The sequence below is a fragment of the Centroberyx affinis genome, unplaced genomic scaffold (genome assembly GCF_046629955.1).
Source record: "Centroberyx affinis isolate AG114_WGS23_722 - 3 ecotype Tasmania unplaced genomic scaffold, CSIRO-AGI_Caff_v1 ptg000133l_1, whole genome shotgun sequence".
Lineage (NCBI taxonomy): Eukaryota > Metazoa > Chordata > Actinopteri > Beryciformes > Berycidae > Centroberyx > Centroberyx affinis.
The window spans coordinates 161,177-184,796 of record NW_027278833.1 but is presented as its reverse complement, the minus strand read 5'-3'; the positions used below and the strand labels follow the sequence as shown (position 1 = coordinate 184,796).

At 38.8% G+C, this 23,620-nt stretch overlaps 1 protein-coding gene across 1 annotated transcript in view; it reads right to left on the bottom strand.

Annotated features, from left to right (window-relative positions):
* Positions 1-12,644: 12,644 nt before the first annotated feature.
* Positions 12,645-23,620, bottom strand: part of LOC139653627 (glypican-6-like) — a gene marked incomplete at its 3' end in the record, with an annotated part of 101,334 nt that continues 90,358 nt past the window's right edge. Inside the window, exon 4 of the mRNA XM_071530529.1 lies at positions 12,645-12,810. Within this exon, the coding sequence (XP_071386630.1) occupies positions 12,645-12,810 (166 nt within the window). The remainder of the gene's footprint in view (positions 12,811-23,620) is intronic.

The window sequence follows — 23,620 nt, the reverse complement described above, 5'->3', positions numbered from 1 at the left end:
CAACTATGACTGCTAAAAGGGCTCACTTTAAAATATCAATCAAAATAATCAATACATCATATATTCTCACCTTACTGATGCTGCCATTATAAATCTTACAAAGTCAACATATGTAATTATGCAAAACATTTTCTAACTAAAAGAAGAGAAAGTCATTTGTGGTCACGGTGCATTGAGCACATGATTCCTCTCAGTCTCATTTGATGGGTGTTGACTTTTCCAGCATGAGAACAAAACAGATCTCTCTCATCCAACTGCGCCTGGCCTGGCTCAAATGTTAGTCTGCATGATGTCCCTGCAGATAATTACAAGCAGCCTGATGCCTTTCTTCAAATGAATCTGCAAAAGTCATCACTGAGTCATCACTCATGAAAATGGAAATCAGAACCATCAGCACGGCGTTGTTGGCTGTGGTCATAACATTGCAATACAGCAATTTTATACAGGCAGATACTTCTAAAAGTGCAGCAGTTCTAATATACTATAATTAAAATTTACCACCTAATTTGCATGGAGAATTACAGAATCTGTTTTCCAGTGTGCTGCTGTAGCATAAAGCGTGGCTCATCAACACTGCGGCCAACATTTTACCACCAGATGGCGATGTGATAAGAGGTGACAGACATCGCTGCATTTCCCGGTAGCCAAATCAAGAATTGCAGCTGAATTCAACATAAACCGTTTGGGACTTGTGTGGCAGTATTTATGTTCAGTTCCACACTTCACCCGCACCGCAACACAAACACATATCTATGCCAACAACAATCCAGATCCAAAGATCATTTTTACCTGCTTCACCTGTAGCATAATCATTTTATGAATTCCTAATGTGGTTGGGTTGATGGGAACAGACCAAGCAAAACTGGCTTAAATGCTTCCACTCAGCACATGTAGTAAGTTTCACAATGATTAGACAAAGTATGAAAGAAATGTGGTCATGCCGTTAGAGTGTCCCGCTGAGACTAATTGGGGTAAACACATGGATTCATTGTTGGCCCACCAGTGTACTGAACAGCCTGACCTTTGTTTCAAGAGCTCAATCCTGGTGGGCGGACAGATGAAAACAGACACATTACATCTCCACACATTACGTCTCCACACATTTGTGGAGACATAATGTGTCTCCACATAACACATTTGCGGAGACACATTACGTCTCCACAAATGTGTTATGGAGTAACAGTGCTTGAGATATTTGAGCTTGAGATATGGACTGTAATTCTATGAAGCACAGTACAAACAAATCTTCCATATCATATATCAATTAACAAAGCAGGTAAGAAATGAGGGGGTAAGGATGCTCTTAATCAGCTTGATTCTCAGTCACTTTGCCATCTGGTTCGCCACAATCATCCCTTACAAGATACAACGCTGCACTGTTTTCCTTTGTAAAGTGGACATCAGGTAAAGTTCATTGGCTCACATTCACATAGAAAATGCTCATTGCTCTGACACTCCCTTATGTGACAAGCTTGACAATGCAGACCTCACCTTCTACTTTCAACGCCGATGTCCGCTGTAAAACACACACTGCCGATCCAATCCTGCTAAAAGGCCCCATCACCTCTTCCCTAGGACACTCATTCCAAATTGCAGCTGCAAGAGTTGAATGAATTGTAAAAGACTCTCTAACTTGGCAACACTTCTATCTGTCTTCAAGGACTCTCTACAGGCATTCGCTCATGTACTTACAGCTGGGTTCCAGCTCAATAACAGCACTAACAAATCTTTTTTGATAGGGCTTTTGTTTGTTTTATTGGCTTTCAGCTATGTCTTGATTGTTCTTGCTCATCTTAAGTCTCCAATACCATGTCTGTTGCTCCCAGATGTACACTGTCTCTTATGTTATTTATATTTGAATTAACACTTGTCTTGGCCTTAGTCTGTTCTGCTGTGCTTCATATTGCTCTTCTGCCCACATTTCTGCTGGCAAATTGTTTATTGTCCTTTGTTCCCTCTCTGCAGTGTGTTTTGTCTTTACTCTCAATATTGAGTGTCCCATTACGTTTTCATAAAAGGAGGTGTTTATAAAACTGACATTGCATATTGATAATCATTGACTTTCCAATTGGAATGTGTTATATTTACTATATTTTAATATATGTCATATATTGTCAAATTACCTCTCCTCCAGCAACAACACACTATTCAAAAGCTGAGTATTTGTATATAATGCATGCAGCTACCTATAAAATATAAGAAATTAAAATTGACCTGAGCAACACAATGCAAATCGAATGTTCTCTTTTTAAGTTACAGTGTCCCATGCGCACACAATTTAAGACAGCTGACTTCTACCTGTAGCTGTTATCAGACAATGGAACCTAAATAGAAGCATCCCGGCACATCAGCTGGGATGATAAGACAATGGTAAAATGGATGATCAGACGATAAGAAATGCTTGAAGCATGAGTAAAAAGATATGAAAAATGAAAGGCCAACTGAAATCACTGCCATCGCTTCACCTTATCACTATTATAAAATATCACATAGGCTACATAAGCGCATGAGTAAGCTTAATTTCTTGGATTACGACCATTCCAAGTTATTGCTTTTGATCAAGGTAATGGAGTGCGCTGTTTTTTTTTTCTTTCTTTTCTTTTTTTATTACGGTATAGCCTATCAAAGAGACCTAACCTGACCTTGGTTGCGCTTTAGACAGAAAACAAAACTATGGGGCAATAATTTCAGTCATCAAAAACTTGGGAATGTATTTATTATGGAATATTTATCAATACAAAGGATAAGATGTTACTATCCCTTGTGCCATAATTAATTATGTGTGCCATATATTGTATTGGTCATAAACATTGTGCTATGAAAGATGATGCGGTATATGATAAGTAATGAATCCTCTCTGTTATAGCGTAGCTTAGATATGTGGTTATTTATACGTTTTGATATATATATGTATTCATATGTCCTGTGACAATACAATGTGCAATACATCTTTCCATTACTATTTTTTCATTTTAATCAATTGTGGCAACTCCTTGGTCTAGGGGATCATCATTTGTTTGTTTGTTTTTTCAAGCCTTCAGGGAGGGTAATGGAAAGTAGTTTTTGCCTGAAGGAGGATCACCATAATTCATAAGAGACATAAAAATCCCTCAAACTAAAAAAAAAGGAGCCAATTAAGTCAAAGCACGGCAGTGGCACAGGAGTGAAGAGGATGACTTCATTTGAAATAACATTTTGTACTGGGAGAGGATTAGGCTCTGTTAGAGAAGAGTGGATACTTACTAATTGGAATGCTGGTTTCATATTGTTTGGAAATATAGTCGCCTTGAAATGACAAGATTGACAACATGAGAGAAGAGCCAGTGGAGAAAGCCTATAATGCTACTTGACTATGAAAGCTGCCTTTTTGTGGGGACAGAAAAACACTATTTTTGGAGACAACAAAGATGTAAAAAAAAAAAATCTGTCTGATATGTCAATTTATGTGTTTTAGTGCCATGTGCATCTGCTCAACTCTCTAATGGAATTCTAAAAGATTTACATTTATTTATCCTTACAAACTCACTGCCTTTGGAAGAAACTCAGCAAACCCACGTATGGAATAGTTTCATCTCATTAAATGTTATTTTCTCTGTAACAATACTGGTGGAAACACATTTTAACAGAACTGTTTTTTTTTTTTTTTTATGTAACAAAGGTCAACCATCTACAAGATGTGCATTTTTATGTTTACAAATTGCTCTTCCATCTACATCAACTTAAAATAAGAAAGCATTGCAATAAAACTAGGTATTGGTTTGACTGAATTTTTGAAGGACGGACCAGAGACATTTGTGGACTGTGGACTGAAGACAACCTTTTGAAACACAAACTGTTCTTATGATCACATTTAACACCACAGTTTATACAGTGAACTCTAAAAGTATTTTGACAGTGTTACATTTTTTGGCTCTATATTACTACTTCAGATGTCAAACTACACAATGACATTGATCTTACAGTGCAAACTGTCAGTTTAATGTGAGAGTATTTTCACCTTTATTAGATGAAATATAAGAAAATGCACCCCAAAAGCCCCCCCTCTATATTAAGGTTCCCAAAATATTTGGTGTTTTTGTCTCTGGATGAACATTCATTATGAACTTGAAAAAATGCAATAGTCAGACCATAAATAGTTTTTTCAGAGTCAAATATATAGTCAAATATAAGGACTTATATGGGAGGTGGCAATTGAATCCAACCCTTCTTAAGAGCCTTCAAACATTCACCATTAAAAAATGTTCTAACATACATACATACATAGCCTACATACATACATACATACATACATACATACATACATTTATTTTTGGGCTGAGATGTAGGCACAGCACCATATGTTGATGTCATTGCCCTGATGTTAAACATTTTAAAGTGCACCTGCCTGGAGGCTTGGTCCGGACAGCTCAGCCATCACTAGGGACACCTAGTCTTGTTTTTGTCTACTTTCACTTTTGTTTATTTATTTTTTTTTTTTACCTATTCTCATCTGTATGCATCATTCTTTTTGAAATACTTATTATCTTCCCAACACTTTTAACCATTGCTATCATATTTGTAACTTGTTATTAATATGTTGCTATCTGGTATCAAACCTCCTAAATCAATAAGATCTGCTGTAAATCTCAAGACAATGTACTGTAAATTTGCATAATCATAAAGATAGCATGTAAGCCAATGAAAGGGGAATCAAAGTGTCATTGCATTAAGGTTACTTCAGGGTCAGTAGATAAGCAGCAAGGGGACGGAACTTCCTGAAGAAACTTGATCTCTGATTTGGCTTCATTCTAGACGTGTGTGTGCTCTATCTTTAACTACTCTGGAGTAGAACTGTTTTCTTTTTCACATTTGAGTCAACGCTGGCCCGATCCAACAGTCGAAACCGCTGTCTGCCTACAAGCCACTTTGAATTTAAACATATAGAGTGAGAGAGACAAGAGCTGAGCACCCAGTTACCCAAACTGAGTCACCACAATGTGACAATGTAACCAGACAACCAGAGATTTGTCACAGTGACGTAACAACTTACACTGTGACAACCGGAAAAGATAAATTCCAGGATCCATTGCTACAACGTAACTTAGTAACATAGTAAGTTGCTAGTCCATGCATTGGACCACAAATTGTTAATCATTCAAATTTAATCATCGATAACACCATAATAAACTACCGTCCAAGTATTGTTTGGGATAGGAAAGTCTATAACTGTAATGTAAATACTTAAGCAATATTACACGAGAGGGAGTGCTGTTGTACTATATATAAGCACGGCTGTGATTCAGTAGATAATCACAGCCTATGTGTGAACGCAGCCTAGAGTAAAAAGTCCCAGTGCTGTTATACTGTATCAGCACTCATGTAATGCCTCTTGTCTAATCAAATTACTTGACCGGAACTAACTGTTGTATAATATTGCAATAGTAAAGCTTACAGTATACATTATGTGTAACAAAAGACTTACAGTCTCCCTCACTCATGTGTGTGATGGAGTCCTTCAGTCAGTCAGTGCCAGCAAAGCCACACCGCTGCACTTACTGCTATATGGCAACTCTCTTGGCCCATGGATTACTACAGATAGCAACCAGGGTTACGATTGTATCTAATATCAAAACAACATGAATCAACTGTTGTAGAATCGTGAATTGACACGTAACTGTAACTATGTAACTATGTATGTCTGTGTAGCTTCATTTCAGTCATCCAGATAGTAAGATGTCGAAATAAAAATGTAAAACAAAATCCGAACAAAATCTGATGAAGCCCCTCGGATGAGTGGTGAAACATCTTCAACTCTTAATTTTAAGTCCAGTGGATTTTGTTTTGATTTTTTTTTTTTATATGTAACTAGCATTGCAGCTAACAGCTGTTGACAATGTTAACTAGTCTAAAGCCACAAGGTTTTACCTAACGAGAATCATTTCCATAACAATTACTGAACAGCTGGTCATGTACTCGCCTCCAAGAACACAGTCAGCAGCTGCGTTCAGCATCGACAGAGAGGATAAGACCGGAATTTGGCGATTTTGCCTTCAAAATAAAAGCATACAATTTATCACTTTTAAAAAGAAAAATATCGGGGTGTATTCAGAACATTTTGGAACATAACATTGGTTGTATTGGTTGTCTCTTCAGTTTGGGACTTTGCATTACTTAAAAATTAAAATTTGAAAACTCTGTCCTTTTTCTTTTATTATGATCACACAAATTATACACTAGAAGAATAAACAAAAAATGACTATAATATCAAGACTGGGTAAATTATTAATTATAGAAAATGTTTTCTCATTGGGTTTCTTCATAATTTACAGTTAACCTGAACAACTAACCTGTCACCGGATGGTAATTTGACTGGTAACATTAGATATTTACAATCAGAACACGCAACTACAACGTGGTGAGTTGGTAAATCTGAAATGGGGAGTGGAGGTTAATAAAATTACTACCATAGAATATAGCCACAACATGTTAGCTCGTAAGACATCAAAATATCAAAAGGTCCAAACAGGTTATGTTGCTGTTACGTAAAATGTTAGCTAGGTAAGCATTCTTCCCACGTTCACAGTAAAAGCAGCACTTTCTCCTGCCCAGCCAGTAGCAATTAGAAAGAAGAGAGACTGGTTGGTGATGATGCTGAGGATATGGAGATCCTTCCTATCGGGCTAAGTGACTCATCCTGCCTTCAGCTGTCTGACAGGCAGGCAGAAACCCACTAGCTTGTTTGTACCTGTCATGTCTGTCACTGAGACCATCATGCTCGATATGCTTACAGAGTCAGTGTGTGCGCGTGTGTGTCTGCGTGTGTGTGTGTGTGTGTGTGTGTCTGTTAAAGGTCTCAGATTTACCTTAAAGATGCAATATTTTCCTGTGGTACTTCAGCAGGAGTCTGGATAAGATAATTTAATAACTCTGGTAAAAGCACATGAATGCTGGGTGACACCACAGATCTCATAAAATGTTAGGAATGGGGAAGGATTTTTTTTTCATGGTTTCTTTTATGGCAGAGTAGATTTCGAAGGCTGTGCTGTAGGTACTGCACTACTTGTCTCTCCATTGTATGATTGGTTCCTGCCAAGCTATCTATTATCATTTGGAGTAAAGCACTGGCAAGGTGTTCTTTTTTATCATCTCACAAGAAGTCCTTCTTAGAGGACAGAAATAATATTGGCTTGAATTCTCACAAACTGGCTGGTTGTGGGGAGGTCCAGTTACACTGGGACAAAATCCATGCAATTAAAAAGAAATGAGCAAATAAAATCAATGTGGATCGCTTACACTGTGGTGTCAAAGGACTCAACAGAGGACAACACGAGCCTAAATCTTAATTAGTAGGAATAATATGTAAATAGGCACAGCTGAGAAGAGTATGCAATAAGGGAATACAAAGTAATTTGCAAATTGCGTCACACTGGAAGATAGAAAAAGATCATTACTTAACACTAAATCCATGAATATTATACAGGGAATTGTAGTTTTGGGTTGCCATTAATTTTGTGCGCATAGGGTAAGTAACTGCTGAATTTATAATTTCAAACACAAATTTTCTAATATTATTAAACACAAATTTTCTAATATCTTTCATGCTTTGCCTGTATACTGATGTCACTTGCCTGTCAAGAATAGCTTTGATCATGGTGTGAGTCTAAAACACTGAGGAGGTGGTACAGTAGGGCAGTGAATAATAACATAAATCCTACTCTCTCTCTCTCTCTCTCTCTCTCTCTTTTTTTTTTCGAGGGTATTTTAACAAGGTGCTGACAAGAAAAATGATAATGATGTGTCTGTCATGATACAGAGCTGGGTGAATTTGTCATGCTGGCAGGTGACTGATGGTCTTGTGTCATTCATTGGCCAAACCATGAATTCTCTCTCTCTCTGTCTTGCTCTCTCTCTTTCTCTCTCTCACACTCTCTCTATGTCTGTTTGTCATACACACACACACGCATAAACACACAATGGCTTGAGAATCAGGATGCCAGAAACAATCAGTACAGGTAAAGCAAGTAAATCACGTCCTTCACCATGTTCATGCTCATTGTTCACTGACAGTGTCTTCCATTTGCAGGTTGGCACACGTCATGAAGCCGTAACTGCAGCCTTTACAAATTGTAAACTACTGTACTGTAGCAATAACTTTGAAATGTATGTTATGCACGCTCTAATAATTTCTCCCTCGTGTTCTGCTTACTGATATATAGGCTGCATCAAAGTATTCACTAAGGTCATGTTTGTTTCGATGCTACGCAGCTTGCAGTAACCAATCCTTGTGATCGGTGACATATTTATTCTATTCTCTCCAGTAACACTAGTGAAAAAGCCACTGTGTGAGTTGTCTTGACATCCTAATATCTAAACTGCTTGTCTGTATATGTGCTGATTAATGTTATGCGTGGTTATCCGTGGTTATATGCAGACAGGATGCAGCAATTAATTAGATTGCACACTTTTATTCTCTAGCTTTTAAGTCCTTTTGATTTGCCTGGTTATATGTATGTCTTGTGTTTTTTTCTGGTTGTGTTGATGTTCTATGTTTAGTGTGATTTTATATGATCTAATAGGTTTGTGCAGAACTTTGATCAACTCCTGTTGTTTTTAAATGTGTTTTATTAGTAAATTGGACTTGACTAGATCCATGCCTACAGCTTAAAACGTTTTCTATTTTTATCCATCTATTCTCTCTTATAAATTTTAATAGACACTATGTAATAGGGATAGGGAATGCAAGACAAATACTCTAACACAACTCTTGCTGTTTTGAGACAAACAGAATTCTGCCAGTTCTGTAAGAAAATATAATTTCAGCTTGTTAAAAATCTAAGAAAAAAAGAAGAAAAACTAGGCAAAATTAAAAAAAACCCCCAAAAAAACCCCCGGAAAACAGTTTCACATAATTATTCAAGATTGTGCACAATAGGATGAGACAGAGAAATAAGATGAGTATTATATGGAGTATAACAGTTAAACTCAAAAATCTGAATGTTACTGTTAAGAACAGATTTAAGATTAAATGTCAAAAGTCCTTGACAACAGCAGCATTATTTGCAAGTAAAATTTTGGATCTGTCTTCATTTTGGTGCTATAATTTAATTGCATTCATGTAGCCACAGTATGATGGGAGTCACCTGGCACGTGTACACACACACACACACACACACACACACACACACACACACACACACACACACACACACACACACACACACACACACACACCCTAACCCCAGCCTTAAAGGCCCAACTGTAAAACCTTTATAGGGTAGACTCACCACTGAAATTAAAAACTTGTCTGAGGAGACATTGTATTTCGCCTCATGGACTGATAGCAGATGACAACTATGAGTTACAGTGTGTTTGTGTGTGTGTTTGGATACAATCATAATATATTTCTTGTATGGTATCTGCAGTTCCTAGAAAAAAATAATAACAAAGCTGTTTGTTTTTATTAAATCTACATGAATATTGCAAATATTATGTTGTAATTAGCTCTCTGCACTTTAACACTTTTTTATTACTGCTTCCATTCCAAACAATTACATACAATTACAAAAGTTTACCTAATTTGACACTGCTGATTCTGTTGCTATCAATTAGCCTATAAGTCACCTGACTATGAAAGAACGTTAACTAGCCAGATTGCGGGATTCAGCACAGTTTCAGAAAAAAGACAACCAATATCTAATCTCTGTCTTTCTCACAACATTTGTAGTTTCTATTCAACAACTTCCTGTATTATGCTTTGTTAGAGGCACAAGAGGTAGGTAGTGCATACAACATTCAGGGCTCTATTTTTGTGATGATGGGGCTTTGCGCCGGCAAATTGGCATTTTGGTTGGGTGCCCATTTGGTATTTTGGTGACTTGGCATGAAGTCTGCGCCGAAGTAGGAGGTGCAGTAGGGGGGTGTGTAAGTATCGATCCAGCAGCACAGTACAATTTTAGTGTCAAGGATCAAGGATTTGTGCTTGCGCCACCCGCCTGCTCAGACCAGTTTAAAAGCTCAAGGTGCAACTGTGTTCTGTGCTATTTTTGTGGCTTTACCAAGCGATTCACACATGAACAGATCCTATGCAAAAGCTTACCAACCATTTTGTGGATCATATGTTGGCCAATTTGACTTTGATATAAATCCCCTTCATTCTAACTATATACATTATGGAGGCGGATGCATCATAGATGTCAGGGACTGGCTGGATGCCTCCTCACATAGCCAAACTGTCTCTTCGGTTCACTGCCACCTTCTGTTTGGCTCTTCACCTAATATCATTGAACTGTTTCCTACACTGGGCGACAGTTCTTGTACCACCAGAGCAGCACACTAAGCAAATGTGTTTTCTCCTCCCAATCTAATTTAATTTAAGGTGCTGTATATTCGCTTGTGGCGATTCTGCATCTCCTGTACAAGGACATCAGTTTTCTCTTGAGAGAGGTGGTGGAACTACTCCGGACTGTTCTCTCCATCACTATATTGTCAGCACCGTGGCGCAGAGCGCACAGCATATAATAGGGAAGGAGAAGAGATGACTTGATTGGTCATGATGACGCCAGGCCCTGCCACACCTACTCATAATGTATTCCTTGTAATTCCACTCTGACTCTAACTACTCTGCAGGTGCACCGCTGGCCATGAAATTACCAAACATTAGTCGCCACGCTCTGCGCCGTTGACTGCACTTTGTGCAAAGATTCAAAAATACCCCCACGAATGATGTCCTTGGCTTGGCCAATCAGTAACAAATATGTCACTTCGTTTTGAGCTGTAATTGTAGTTCCCCCTTTGGCCAGTCAGTGTAATTTTGAATGCTGCAATGCAGCGGTGAGATGCGTTATTTCCCCAAGTTTTGTCAAACTGTGTATATGTATTGTGTAATTTTGAAAATGCTGTAATGGAGCAATGACAAGCATCATTCCCCAAAGTCCGATCAATGGCGTCCGAGATATTCTGCGTGATGGACGGACGGACCGTGGCTGATCCATAGTCCCTCCCCCGATTTCATTGGGGAGGAAAATAAAACCTGCTCAAAGTTGCAAACCTGAAAGTTGTTCACCAGAAGAAGAAAAATCATCTGTTTTCAGTGTCCACCAGGATGGACCAGAACTGACTTGGCTGTTTGATATTCTGTTTTTTTTTTTTTTTTTTTTTTTAAATAAAAGCAGGGCAAAGACAGGGAATAAAAGGTTTTACCTCAGTGACCCTGATTCAGACAGACTCAGACTAATTATAGCACAATTTTCAGAAAACACTTCTCTCTGCACTCTTGCTCTGGAAGTTAAAAACTAGATAAAGGGCCTTGAATCTCCTTTCTCCTGTGGTCTTGCCAATCAATGCTATTGATAGTGACATTTAAGCATGAGCAAAGTCTACAGGTAAATGTCATTGAGTGCTCTTACAAAATGAGGGCTGCACCTTTACAAAGTCTGATGCAACCTTCTCTAATAAATGATGATTTGGGAGAAAGACAATGAGAGACTGTGTATGGGGCCAATCCATAAATTTCTATAATGCAAAGATGTGCTCCAGTGGTGAGAACTGACCTGTGATACATTTAGAAGTTGTCTCTAAAAGGCAAATCAATATTTCTTGCAAGCTGCATGGTAAGCAAATCGAAATTCTTTAGCTACAGATAATGAATACAAAATGTCAGTAGACATCAAAAAATGAATCTTTCATTGTGAAAATAAACATCCCCAGGGTTCCACATTTCTAATTACAATACCAACAACACTATCCTTCCAAAGCAAAAAAACATGTCTGTAAGAAAACTAGTGCAAAATTAAAAATCCACTTTCTCTATACCTCAAGGGTGTCTTTGTCTAACCAGATTTATCATTCCATGGCAACAACAGTTTTTCCCATTACTGTCAAGTACAACGTCCCTTTGCGGCAATAGATTTGCCTCCTCACAACTGAACAAGACACAAACTTTTTAACACATGTCTTAAAGCTGTGAGACATCTCACTCAGTGCACGGGGGCCTGTGTTGATCAGAGACTTCTACAGCACGTCATCTGATGGTTCCTCGAACGACAGGCCTGTCACAGAACAGCCACCAGCTCAGAAGTGCAGCTCGCCTGACACACAATCTTCAGGGATGTCTCTTAAAAAACATCGGCCTATTTTTTTTTTATCTGTCGGTGGGGGTGGGAGGGTGGGATTGGGGTACATAACAAATAAAGCATTGGCCTACAAAAGATCCAGAGGGAATGCTCTATGTGCCTCCTTGGTATCCATTTAACAGGAAGGCTTACAGCAGCCAGCTACTTAAGGCCTAACTGAAGTGCTATATTACTCACCAAGCTCAGCTGGAAACACTATAGAAAATGTGTTTGCCTAGGATCTGCTCTTCTTTATCAATCCCAAACAGCAGGGACCAGAGCTTTAAGCGCTATGCCAGGGTTCCAGCGATAGCAAACAACATTGCAGACAGAAAAAAAGGGAATGGTTGCACAAATAAGATTTCAGTTTTGTCTCTGGAAATCCTTTAAAGCTGAATCTGAAGCTGAAGAAGTACTCAAGTGCGCACACAGACAGACAGACAAAAGACAGACACGCCCACGCACACACACACCTAACAAAGAAGACAAAGGGAAAGCGAAGAACAGATGCAAGAGCACTCAATTGAGAATTCAGTATTTTTTTCTTTTTCTTACCAATGAAGAGGTTCCATTCAGCGTCTAGGTCTGCCTGGTTGGCTAGACAGCCCCTCATAACGTTATGACAGTAGTTGTGGCAGGGTTTCAGCCCCGGCATGCCACGACAATATGGACAGTACAGCATCTTGGTCAAGGCTTTGATACATGCTGGAACTACATTCACCTATGGAGCAAAGAGAGATTCTTCAGTTACGTCAAGACTTGTCTTATCCACTTCATTAAGCAGCAATTTCACAATGACAAAGCTATACAATTCCTAATGTAACTTGGAGAGAGAAGTTGTGATAAAATACAGTAGTGTTGCATGCCACAAGTGCCCTCTTGAGACATTTTCATATTGTACACAACAGAGATTTCCACAGCAAACACTGTATAACACATTCAATGTAGATATAGCATCACAGAGCAATGGTAAAGAATTGAGTTCCCATTTCAAACTTCGGCTGGAAAAGTCAGAAGCTTTATCGACTTCTGACAAACATCTCCACACTACATCACATCTCCTGAAGCTTGAAACGTGAAAGCCCACCAGATAAAATGGTATGACAGGATGAGGTTTACAACTCTGTCCATCGTGATTCTTTCTGAAGGCTATGTCTTTTGTTGTTGGGCCATGTCATTGTGCTGGCTTGAGTGAAAGCGACAGGATTCTCACATCTGCTTCCCTTCAGAGGTGGGGATGCAGAACGAAGGGTACATCTGATAATTGGCCTGTCAGCCTCTGTATTCATGCCTGACTTTAGATTTTGTCCAGCACACACTCTAGGGACTGCTATGTGTGGGGAAGTTTGGCAGATAGGTCAGTGGTAGTCATGAGAAGGACCATACACCAGCAGAGTCAGAGTCATGCCCTGCATATAATAGGGCAGCCTGTGGCGCAAGAAGCAAACCAAACAAAATTATCTGCTCATCAAAGAACTCTGATTTGAACGGACAGCTAAATCAATGAACTGAATACGATTTTAGAGGCTTTCTCAAAGAGTAAGACAACGTTGGAAATGGAGCCATCAGAGCAAAATAGTGATTACTTTTGCATTTTGCATTAGTTTATAATTGATTTTCTATTCTCTGTGATTTAAATGTATTTTAATTTGAGTTGGTTAGCTATTTAGTTTAGTTTTTATATTAAGAGAATGTCTTGTCTTTTCATGTTATTTAATTTTGGTTGTCAGGGCCAATTTGAATTTGCTCAAATATTTTATTTGTCAAATAAGTCAAAAGAGAACCGCAAGTACACATTGGAGAGAGATATTATGGTGTTCATAATTTATAAGAATGTATTATTAATAGGCATGCGTTTCATTAATATTGTTAGAATTTTGTCATATGCTACACATTGCAGTTAGTTTGGGAGTCAGAGGTTTTAGAGTCAAGAGATTTTCCACGTCAGTTTAGACTTTTTTTTCAGTTTTAAAAAATGTTGTATCATACAGACAGACAGACAGACAGACAGACAGACAGATACATAGATAGATAGATAGATAGATAGATAGATAGATAGATAGATAGATAGATAGACATACATACAGATAAAAATAAAAGGGAGAGACAGAGAGCGCAAGGTCTAGTGATATAAATACAAAGATAAAAGGGAGAGAGAGAGAGAACTCTTTTATACTGCTTGAAAAAGAAAAACATCAGTGCACTTCTGTAGCACCATGGCAACATGTGAAGCTGTGCTGTGACACTACATTCAACTTCAGTCTTCTATCTAGTCTGTTTTTAAAACTGCAGTTCCTCTTTGATTTTCAATGGTACGATGACCAGGCCACCTGTGTGTGTGTGGGTGTGTGTGTGTGCGCGCGTGCAGGTCTGTGTGTGTGTGTGTGTGTATGTGTGTGAATGAGTGAGTGAGTCAGTGAGAGAGAGAGAGAGAGAGAGAGAGAGAGAGAGAGAGAGAGAGAGAGAGAGAGAAAGAGGGAGAGAGGGAGAGAGGGAGAGAAAGAGAAATAGAAATAGAGTGGGTGGGTAGACAAAGAGATGCAAGTTATTAGAATAGTTCCTTTCACTGCAGCTCAGCATGGAGCAACAGGCATCAAATGAGGCGTCTTTGACATTTGCAATCTGCCAGTGATATCAAGTGATGTCTTGTAAGAGGGGCATTAAATTAGGTTGCAAAGCTGTCAATTCCATCGTTCCATGTCATTCGCTAGTATGTGTTGTAGCAAATTGTTTCAATCGGTCTGGGAATGTGGTTTACAAATTGGAGATTTCAGCAAACCAGATTAATTTAATTGAACATATATCACAGAGGACATGCTTGGAAACCACTTATGTGGAGGGGTTGTGTGGTGTTATTATTAATCGAGCGACGTCTCAAGTAAAACATGGAAATTCTCTAAGTTATTGTCTTACTTTATAACTTCACTAAGATTTCCTTCGATTTTCATTACATTGTGTTCATTACATTCCCCCTTTTGGTACATAAAAAAGAGAAATATTAGCCGTGTATGGAAAATTTTCAATATCACTTTTGCCAATCTGCAGCTTCCACATCATAATTAACATCACAGAGATTTAGGAATCCTCATTAATGTGCTTCAATATTGCATATTGAATTCAAAAACAATAAAATTACAGTACATAATCCATATCTTAAAAAGTAATTTGCTAAATTCTTTAAAATGAAGTAAGAAAAAGGTACAGTAGTTGAATTACATGCTTTCATAACCTATATTTTTCTCACTCAAAACAGTCACTTCCCTCAAAATAATTAAGTGGCATTTATATTCAGATTAAACCATAAGTGGGCATGGGCTAGACAGGAAAGTTGGAGAGGGGGGATGAGCATGATTCGAGTGAGTTAATACCGAAGTGCTGTGGTAGCACAGTTGTAACTAAGGGCGTTTCCACATTATAATAGTCCTTCTAAAGTCTGAGTTTGTTAAGTTGTTACATTGTATCGGTCTGATTGGTTTCACATTGCCTAATATTGAGCGGACCTATTGAACAGATATTTTGGTGGGAGTACAAAAAAATCAAACCTGAATCGCACTCAGAGGCTGTTTTCATATCATACTGCTACATCTTGCCATTGAACGACCCTCTAGTATTCTGGGGGACTTTTAATTTGATGATGTAATCATCTCTCCGTCCTCTATCCGATTGTAAAGTCCGCACAAAACGAGCCACCTAAGCCAATCTGCAGGGCTCTTGGAGCTCTGCACTCTGTAGTGTTGGTTTGCAGAGAGCAAATGTACCCTAATGCTACTATGTGATGCGACTTGAATATTATCACACACAACAGAAAATGTTGTATGTAAAATGTAAAATGTTTTTAATTGCTTTGAAAACTATTTAAAAGCTGCAATGAACATCAATAACGATTCCATTATAAATTGAAGTTATACATCCAATAAACTCTTGAAAACAGTGATGAACTAATTGGAGTGCACACGACAATCAGTTTTAACATATCTTCTAAAATATTTAAAGAAAATTGGAGGGAGAATAGAACTTTACTAGAACTGTAATTTTGAAATGGAGATGATTTTTATATTATTTCAGAGAATGTTTGTAAGGTTGTAAACTTAAATAATCTACACTGAAGTTAATTGCAAACATTTGTGAACACTTTCAAAAACTCAATTTTTATCTTTGGCAGCCCAGAGATGTAATTATCAGTAAAGGAAGTTTGTTATGGCAATAGACTTGCTGCCCTGCCAAGTTTAATTAATTGTACTCAGTAATAGATTGTTTTTTAATCAAACTCCTTATGGAGAGATCAACCCCTCCCCCACTGAGCTTTGAGGACACCAGTGGGCAACTGGATGATTTTCCATCTTCATTTCTTGCTTTGAGTTCAGGCTGCCACCAGCGGCCAAGACATAGCTAACCTTGAAAACTACAATGACTGCAGCACAACTATGTGTTGAGTTTAATCAGAAAACATAGCAGTGCCTGTGTGTTTGTGCCAAGTTTGGGATCAGCAATAAAACCGTCAGTTACACTACTAGCTGGTCTTACAGAGGATGGAAACAGACTGGACTGGACAGAGAAAGCCTGTGTGTAGAAAGGCCCTCCTGCTCTCCGCTCACTCTTAGTGCTGTATATAGCACTGTGATCAGATCTCTGCATAAGACAAGCCATTAGTGCAAATGTACCTGCACTGGCATCAGCTGTGCCAATTTGTTGCCAAAAGCTTTAGGAGTCAACACATTACCATTCTTTTGCCCAATGGTCCGAAAAAGCAGCTATTTTTGTCACTGTAGTTGCTTTTGAGAAATAAAGTTGTTGATCTGAAAAGTTGCTAAAATTAGTGACAGTAGTGACAGCGGGGGGTGGGACTGGATGTGAGGTAGGAGGAGGAGTTAGGTGTGAGGGGCAACATGTGGCACGACTTGACAAAAACTTCAGTTTATACCACATAAAAAAAAAAGAAATGGTAAATGCGAGGATAGCTTGCCAGGATAACTACCAGGATTAACGTTTTTGAATTTGCTGGCTGAAATTCACTGTTCGACTGCTATGATTTAAATGGCATTAGTATTACAGAGGAACCAAATTTAAGAGAAAGGGAAAGAAAAAGAGAAAGGGTCAGTCAGAAAATCACTGTCCATGATTGTGCATAGCTGTTAAGAAGCTCTTGTGCATAAATTATTAATTTTATAATATAGAATTCCTGTAAAGTGATACCAAAAGTTTGTTAGTACCGTATAACTCTATATATCAATGCTTCCAAGTAAACCATTTGTTAGACAGAAGACAAGAATGCCCAGGCCCAACTAATAAAATTGTTTGTCAGCCTCTTGATAATAACTCACTTTTACTAGCGAAATGGCTTTATGTGAAGGGTGAGGGAAATAAAAATGATCATGTAGTCAACATATCCCACTACCACTGCAATTGTCATTTTTATTATTTGTATACCTCATACTTTTTCACTCAACTTGTTAAAAGGAAGTACACTGTATATTCATCATTATATTATAATTGAAAATGTTTTGGGATTAATCTCTCTTCTGCCAATTCAATTAAACTTGGCCTAGTTTCTAGATAATCTATTCAAGAAACATGTAAAAAAAAAACGAAAAAAAAAACGAAAAAAAAAACTGGATGAAATTACTGAACATTCCAACTACACTCTTTATATTGAGTGGCACTTTTGTCATGGCTACCAAAGAAATATATTTCATAGTGCAAATAGGAAATCTGTTTTAAGCTGCCCCCGAGCTTTGACAGACTTTGAAAAAGTTGAGTTAAAATGGTGCCTTCTAACACAATTATCTTACATTATTGCAGCTACTGTGCCCAGCAGTAGCTGGGTGCCCTGGATGGAGGGTAATCTGATAATCTTGTTAGCACTTATTTACAGCAGAGTGCATGGAGTATTTCACAGCAATCTGAGGGAAAGAGTGGGGAGTGAGATGTCGCAGATTCAGGGTGAGATTAACACACTAATCTACTCATCTGGTGTTTAAGTGCTGTGATAATACTGCATGGTGCGTATGCGTTTGTGTGTGTGTGTGTGTGTGTGTGTGTTTGGCGGAGAAATGCTCTAAAAAAATGACTGAGTGGGAAGTAGACAGAAGAGAGTGGGGTTGAGGCATAAACAGTGGCCTGCTCATTAGCCTGCTGCTTCAAAAGAGCAGCTTAAAGATGCGGTCAGCTGTGCAGCCAGACTGCCGATGTGAGCATTAACTTTATTGAGGATTAAAAATGCGCCAATGAGCCTAAGCAATAATAAAGCAAGGCCATTTCTAACTTCATTCCATAAATGCCACAGTCGTCAGCCATCAGACTCACATGAATTCGCTATCTGCGTTCAGAGAGATCCCAGATCACTTTGGAGTGTCATTAGAGACAATAGGAATCATTATTACGAAAATGACGAGACTCACTAATATAATAAGGCATAACCTGAAAAGGCACTCATGAAAAGAATCACCTTGTCTATTCGACAGGGTGTTGGCATGCACATATGGTGTGAGCTCCCTTTAGGGGCAGCAGAGTGGGAAGAGCACAGACGATGGAAATTGCTTTATGCCACCAAGTAATGAAGTTGTGAGAAATGACAATGACTTTGCAAGGCACCAAGGCCAATCAAGGGGAGCACTAGTGGGACAGTGAGACGGTGGCCAAAAAATTGTCTCAATAGTTCTGTCATAATTATTGTGACAGGATGTGTTGCTTCACACTGATTGGACATGGATGTAAGACTACATTGCTGCCCCAGTGTCCCCACTCAATTCCACAGCCATTAGTGTCAATGGCAATATGAGTGATCTGTCACTGTGCAAATCAGACTACCATCTGCTGCTAGGGGCAACCTGAACAAAATCCCTCCAGCAACTTTGTGAAGAGAGAAATAGAGTCAGCCGGCATGCCATTGATTTCTTTGCCTAATTCTTGATGTTTTATTTCAGTTAAAGAAATAGGATTTTCAAAAATTAAGGGTATGTTATTCATCCAAAAGCAGGTAAAGCTGTGATCCCTTAGTAGTGTTTATAAGAATTGACTAATCAATTCATAGAAGTTTGTCCCTTAAATTATTTGTAGTGCTAGGAAAAAAAAATATACCAAACATCAATAAAATTATCAATGTTTTTTTTTTTTAAATTTTAGATAGGCAAGAAGAAGTCAAGTCAACACAAGACCAAATCAATAGAAGTATGAGACCGAGACAAGTCCGAGGTCTCAAAACAGTCGCAAAAGCATCCACACAAATAGAGCTTCACAAATATAGTATATTTAAATCGTAAACTGCGAACTTGCCAATTCACAAATGAGTTTAAAGTGATAACTTTTTTGTGGTAAAACATTCACTTTTAATTGCTATTAGTGGTGGAGTTGGCCTTTCCAAACTCCAGCAAAACCAACATGACACGTTCTGGAACAGCTGATTCTGAGCGGCGGTGTGCTGGATATAACACTGGTCTGCTAACAGTAGCGTTAACAAACGCTAATGCTAATCCTAACTACTGTGGTTGCGTTAGCATCATAATTATATATTAGCCTTTTGTGAGTAGTATTCTACAATGGCAGTGTAGTGTTTATGTGATCAGTAAGTACACGCTTGTTTGTTGTCTGATTCCATTAAGAGAGTGACGGCAGTAAAATCGACAGAGTGCAGTTGCGAATTCTGACCAGAGGAGCCGCTGAAGTGCCAAGTTATCTGTGAATATGGTTAAGCTATGCAAATGGACAAATTTAAGATGTATATTGTCCTCTGGAGACCACATTTGTGGTCTGCAGTGCTTTGTAATTTCCCTGATCACCTTTCTTTTCTGTGCTTTTGTGTGAACTTAAAACTCTCCCACTACTCAGCATTTTAAATGTAGACAGAGCCAAAGACAATCCCAGGGAGACTGGACTAAAATCAGTCGCTGTCAACTCGGTGAACGTCTGAAACTGACAGGAGAATGCGGATTGAATCCACATGTGAGCCACTGCACCTCCGTGAAACAGCACAGTGGTACTTGGCGGGCCCTTGTGACCCGCACTAGTCAGCTCAAGTGTCTGTTTTTGGTGGGGCATGGGATTGCCCATTGATTTATCCTGACATGTACCATGTTATGTGGCATGTGTATAGCAGCAGTTGGAACTGTTTCTGTAATTTACCAAGACAAGCGCAAACATGTTAAAAGCCGAGACCAAGCTACTCTATGATTGAGCGCAGCCTTGCACCATCTCTGGTGGATACAAGACCTGCATACAGTATGTTGTTATCCATCTGCCTCAACCCTTTCCACTGCCCTAGTGCCACCCGGATTAAAGCGCAGCACTTGCCTCTGTGTCCATCTGACCCTGAAGGTCCAAAGCCCAGCGTGAATGTCAGACGCAGACAGGTCTCTTGCGGCTACCAGAAACCCCTGGACAAATGTCACAACATTGGTGTTGACAACCTGCCCTGAGTGCTTGTTAAATAAAGATGTGGTTCCATATGTTTTAAATCAAGGTGCAGAGATTCAGTCTGAAGATGTGATCCTATACGGGAGAATCAGAAGATCTGATCCAGATATTTATTAAGTGTTGGATTAGAGAGAGAGAGAGAGAGAGAGAGAGAGGAGAGAGAGAGAGAGAGAGAGAGATTAATAAAGGATCCTTCTAGTTCATGACAGGATGCCCTTTCCTGAACGTGCGGCAATGTGATGGAAATTTTGCTCACTTTTGCATCCATTTGTATTTAACTCTAAATGTCCTCGCACTCAGGATCAAATCAAGGCCTACCAAGTCTTTATCCCTTCAAGTCTGCAGTGGAATAGAGCATATACTGTCTAGAAGAGTGTACATTTCTTTCTTTATTATCCTTTCATATCATGTCCTTATATTTCAGACCACATGCTGTCCCTCATTCTTTCCAACATTCTGCAATTCACCACAGATCAAAATCTTTTAATTAAAAAGGACATCTTTGGTGCAGCACATTTCCCAATGACGTGCCAACCTCTTTGAGCCAGTTGCCATCTGCCGTCACAGCACTGTGGCTGAGGCCTTATCCCCAGCAAGCTGTGTGAGCTGTGAGTTCGTTAGAGAGAGAGACGCAGAGTATGCTTGTCAGGTGCATCTGTACACTTGGGCCTCAGCTGAGCAACATGGGAGGACCATACTTTCTCTTGCAGAAGGTCACTTAATTTGCTCCGAGCGGAATCTGCTGTCCAGTGACCCTTGTCTAGTATCTGGACGTGCAACAGTTTCCTCCACTAGATCTGGAGCTAAACCAAAGCACACTGTATTTCCCAGATTAAATGTACCTTTTGTCTTGGTGTTTCTTGAATAACTGGAACAGTTTTTCACAGTTTTTATACTGTTTTTATTACTTTAAGATGGAAGCCATTGTCAAAACTCTATAATGCAATAAACATCTCAAAAAGTAACAACAGGCACTGTTGTTAAGGGAGTGTTGGAGCACCCTGGGGCCCAGCAGACATGTAATTTATCTAGCTTGGTTTACTGCTTCAGTGTAATTCAGTTTTGTAGCAAGATATTCATTCAACAGAACTAGCTAGCTATGCTTGCCAACTAGTTTTCTGTCCCACCAGACCAGCTAACCTTCTTTCTAGCTGGTTGTAGCCCTGATTAAGAAAACAAACAAACAAACGTAGTGCTCTGGTTTGCTGTATAAATACAGATGTTATCATCACTTTAACTGCATTTGTTTGCTGTAAATGTTGAGTAATGCCTTGTAACTGCACGTTTGTCTGAGCATCCGATATTCAGTGTTGAATGCACTACGCTGTTTTGCCCCGGCAGTGTGAGGGAAACTGGTTGGTATTCTATGATAGTGGGTGAGTTAATGGTTGAATAGTGATATATGTTGAGCCGAGTTCCAGCACAAACTAAAAACTGCAGAGAGCACACACAGCTAAAGAAAACCAAAGAAAAAACTATGGATAGCGTATAGAACTCACCCTGACGTTTCCCACATGTCAGCAAAGACTTTGGAATCTGGCAGAGCATTAATCTAAGGTAAATGTTGTGTAAAGATTAGACACTGCCTTGGAGCTTAATGTTAAACTATCTGACAGTTCGTGGTAGGAAATGAGTGTATAATAAGATCAGCATGACAGTATAAGCCATCGGGAAAAACAAATCCCTCAGTACAAAATACCCTACTTCCTCCCATCATCGTGACTAAATATGCGCCGAGCACTAGACCAGCTCCCCATGCTTATGCAGAATGAGTGATAAGTGCTCTAAATGCCTGAACTTTAAACCGTTCAAAAGGTCCAAATCCCTGCAATCTTCTCTGAGCAGGTCTTATGAGGTTGGACTGTGTTTTAAGTACCCACAGGATAAAACTCTTAATGGTCATCATAAACTGTAATCCAGAGAGATTCTGTTCTTAATCCAGGATAGAGGTCCAGGAAACTGCTCAGTGCAAGTCAAGTGCAATCCCATTTTATGGGATGATATCTTTGCTATTCTGACTTCATTGCGTACAGAGCTGTGTGTGAGCAGTAATTATGCATGGCTCATCATCGTCAGGACATCATCCTGTACTGTTAAAGGAGCATGGGAAATTGAACGGACAGATGGTCGAAAGCAGCCATTTTAACTAAAAGACACATTTGTCATTTTACAACCAGGGCTCCTGTGCATCACAAGGCTGATTTGGCTATTTGAGCTAGAGAAGTGGCTAGTTAGAGCCACCCTCCTGGGGCCATATTAAATTTCACATAAATTTAGGACTAAAAAGCTGTGTGTATAGAAAGAAACAGAAACATGATTTTTTTCTTAGACTTATATAATGTTGCATACACAGCAGCATATATTTTTCTCATTATAAACATCACAAAACCGCACATGTAAATAAGTTTAATATCCATATCCATCAACTCCCACAATTAGCCATTAATGATTACTGAAATGCTCCAAGCATTTATTTACTCTTTCAACTTATTCAGTTTTCACAAGAAGATAGATGTATGTCTATAATTTTGCTGACTGGGAGCCATGAGTATTAGTGTATCCAAATACAATATACAGTCATAAAATTGCATGACTGCATCACTCTAAAATACATTCCATGCCGCTCTTGTCCAACAGTGCTCAAGCAGGAATTGTGCATCAATATACAGGAATGTACCATAATAACAATGATTATACTATTGCCAGTAATGTTAGAGCTTAATTCAATAGCAAGAAAATATCTTAGTTGTAGTTGCTACATTTTCTACCCTCATGATGGTTTACGGAATGAGACTAAACTAAAAAAAACACAGGTGTATACAGGAGCGTGAGAATTACTCTTTAAATGACCCTAGATATCATTTTAAATACTTGTAGTTTATGTGACAATAAGCGGTTATAAGACAACAGGCCAGGCATATAATGACAAGAAACACACCTCGCAATAGACCACAAGTTTGACCGCGAGTAGTCTGCTAATATATGAAGAAAGAAAAGCCAGCATTTTGTCTTTTACTGTAATTAAATGGGCAGCTGTAGAGCACAAACGACGGACGCGTTTCAGCAATAAGCCATCATCAACGTTGTGTTGCTCAAAGCGGAAGTGACACTTAAATACATAT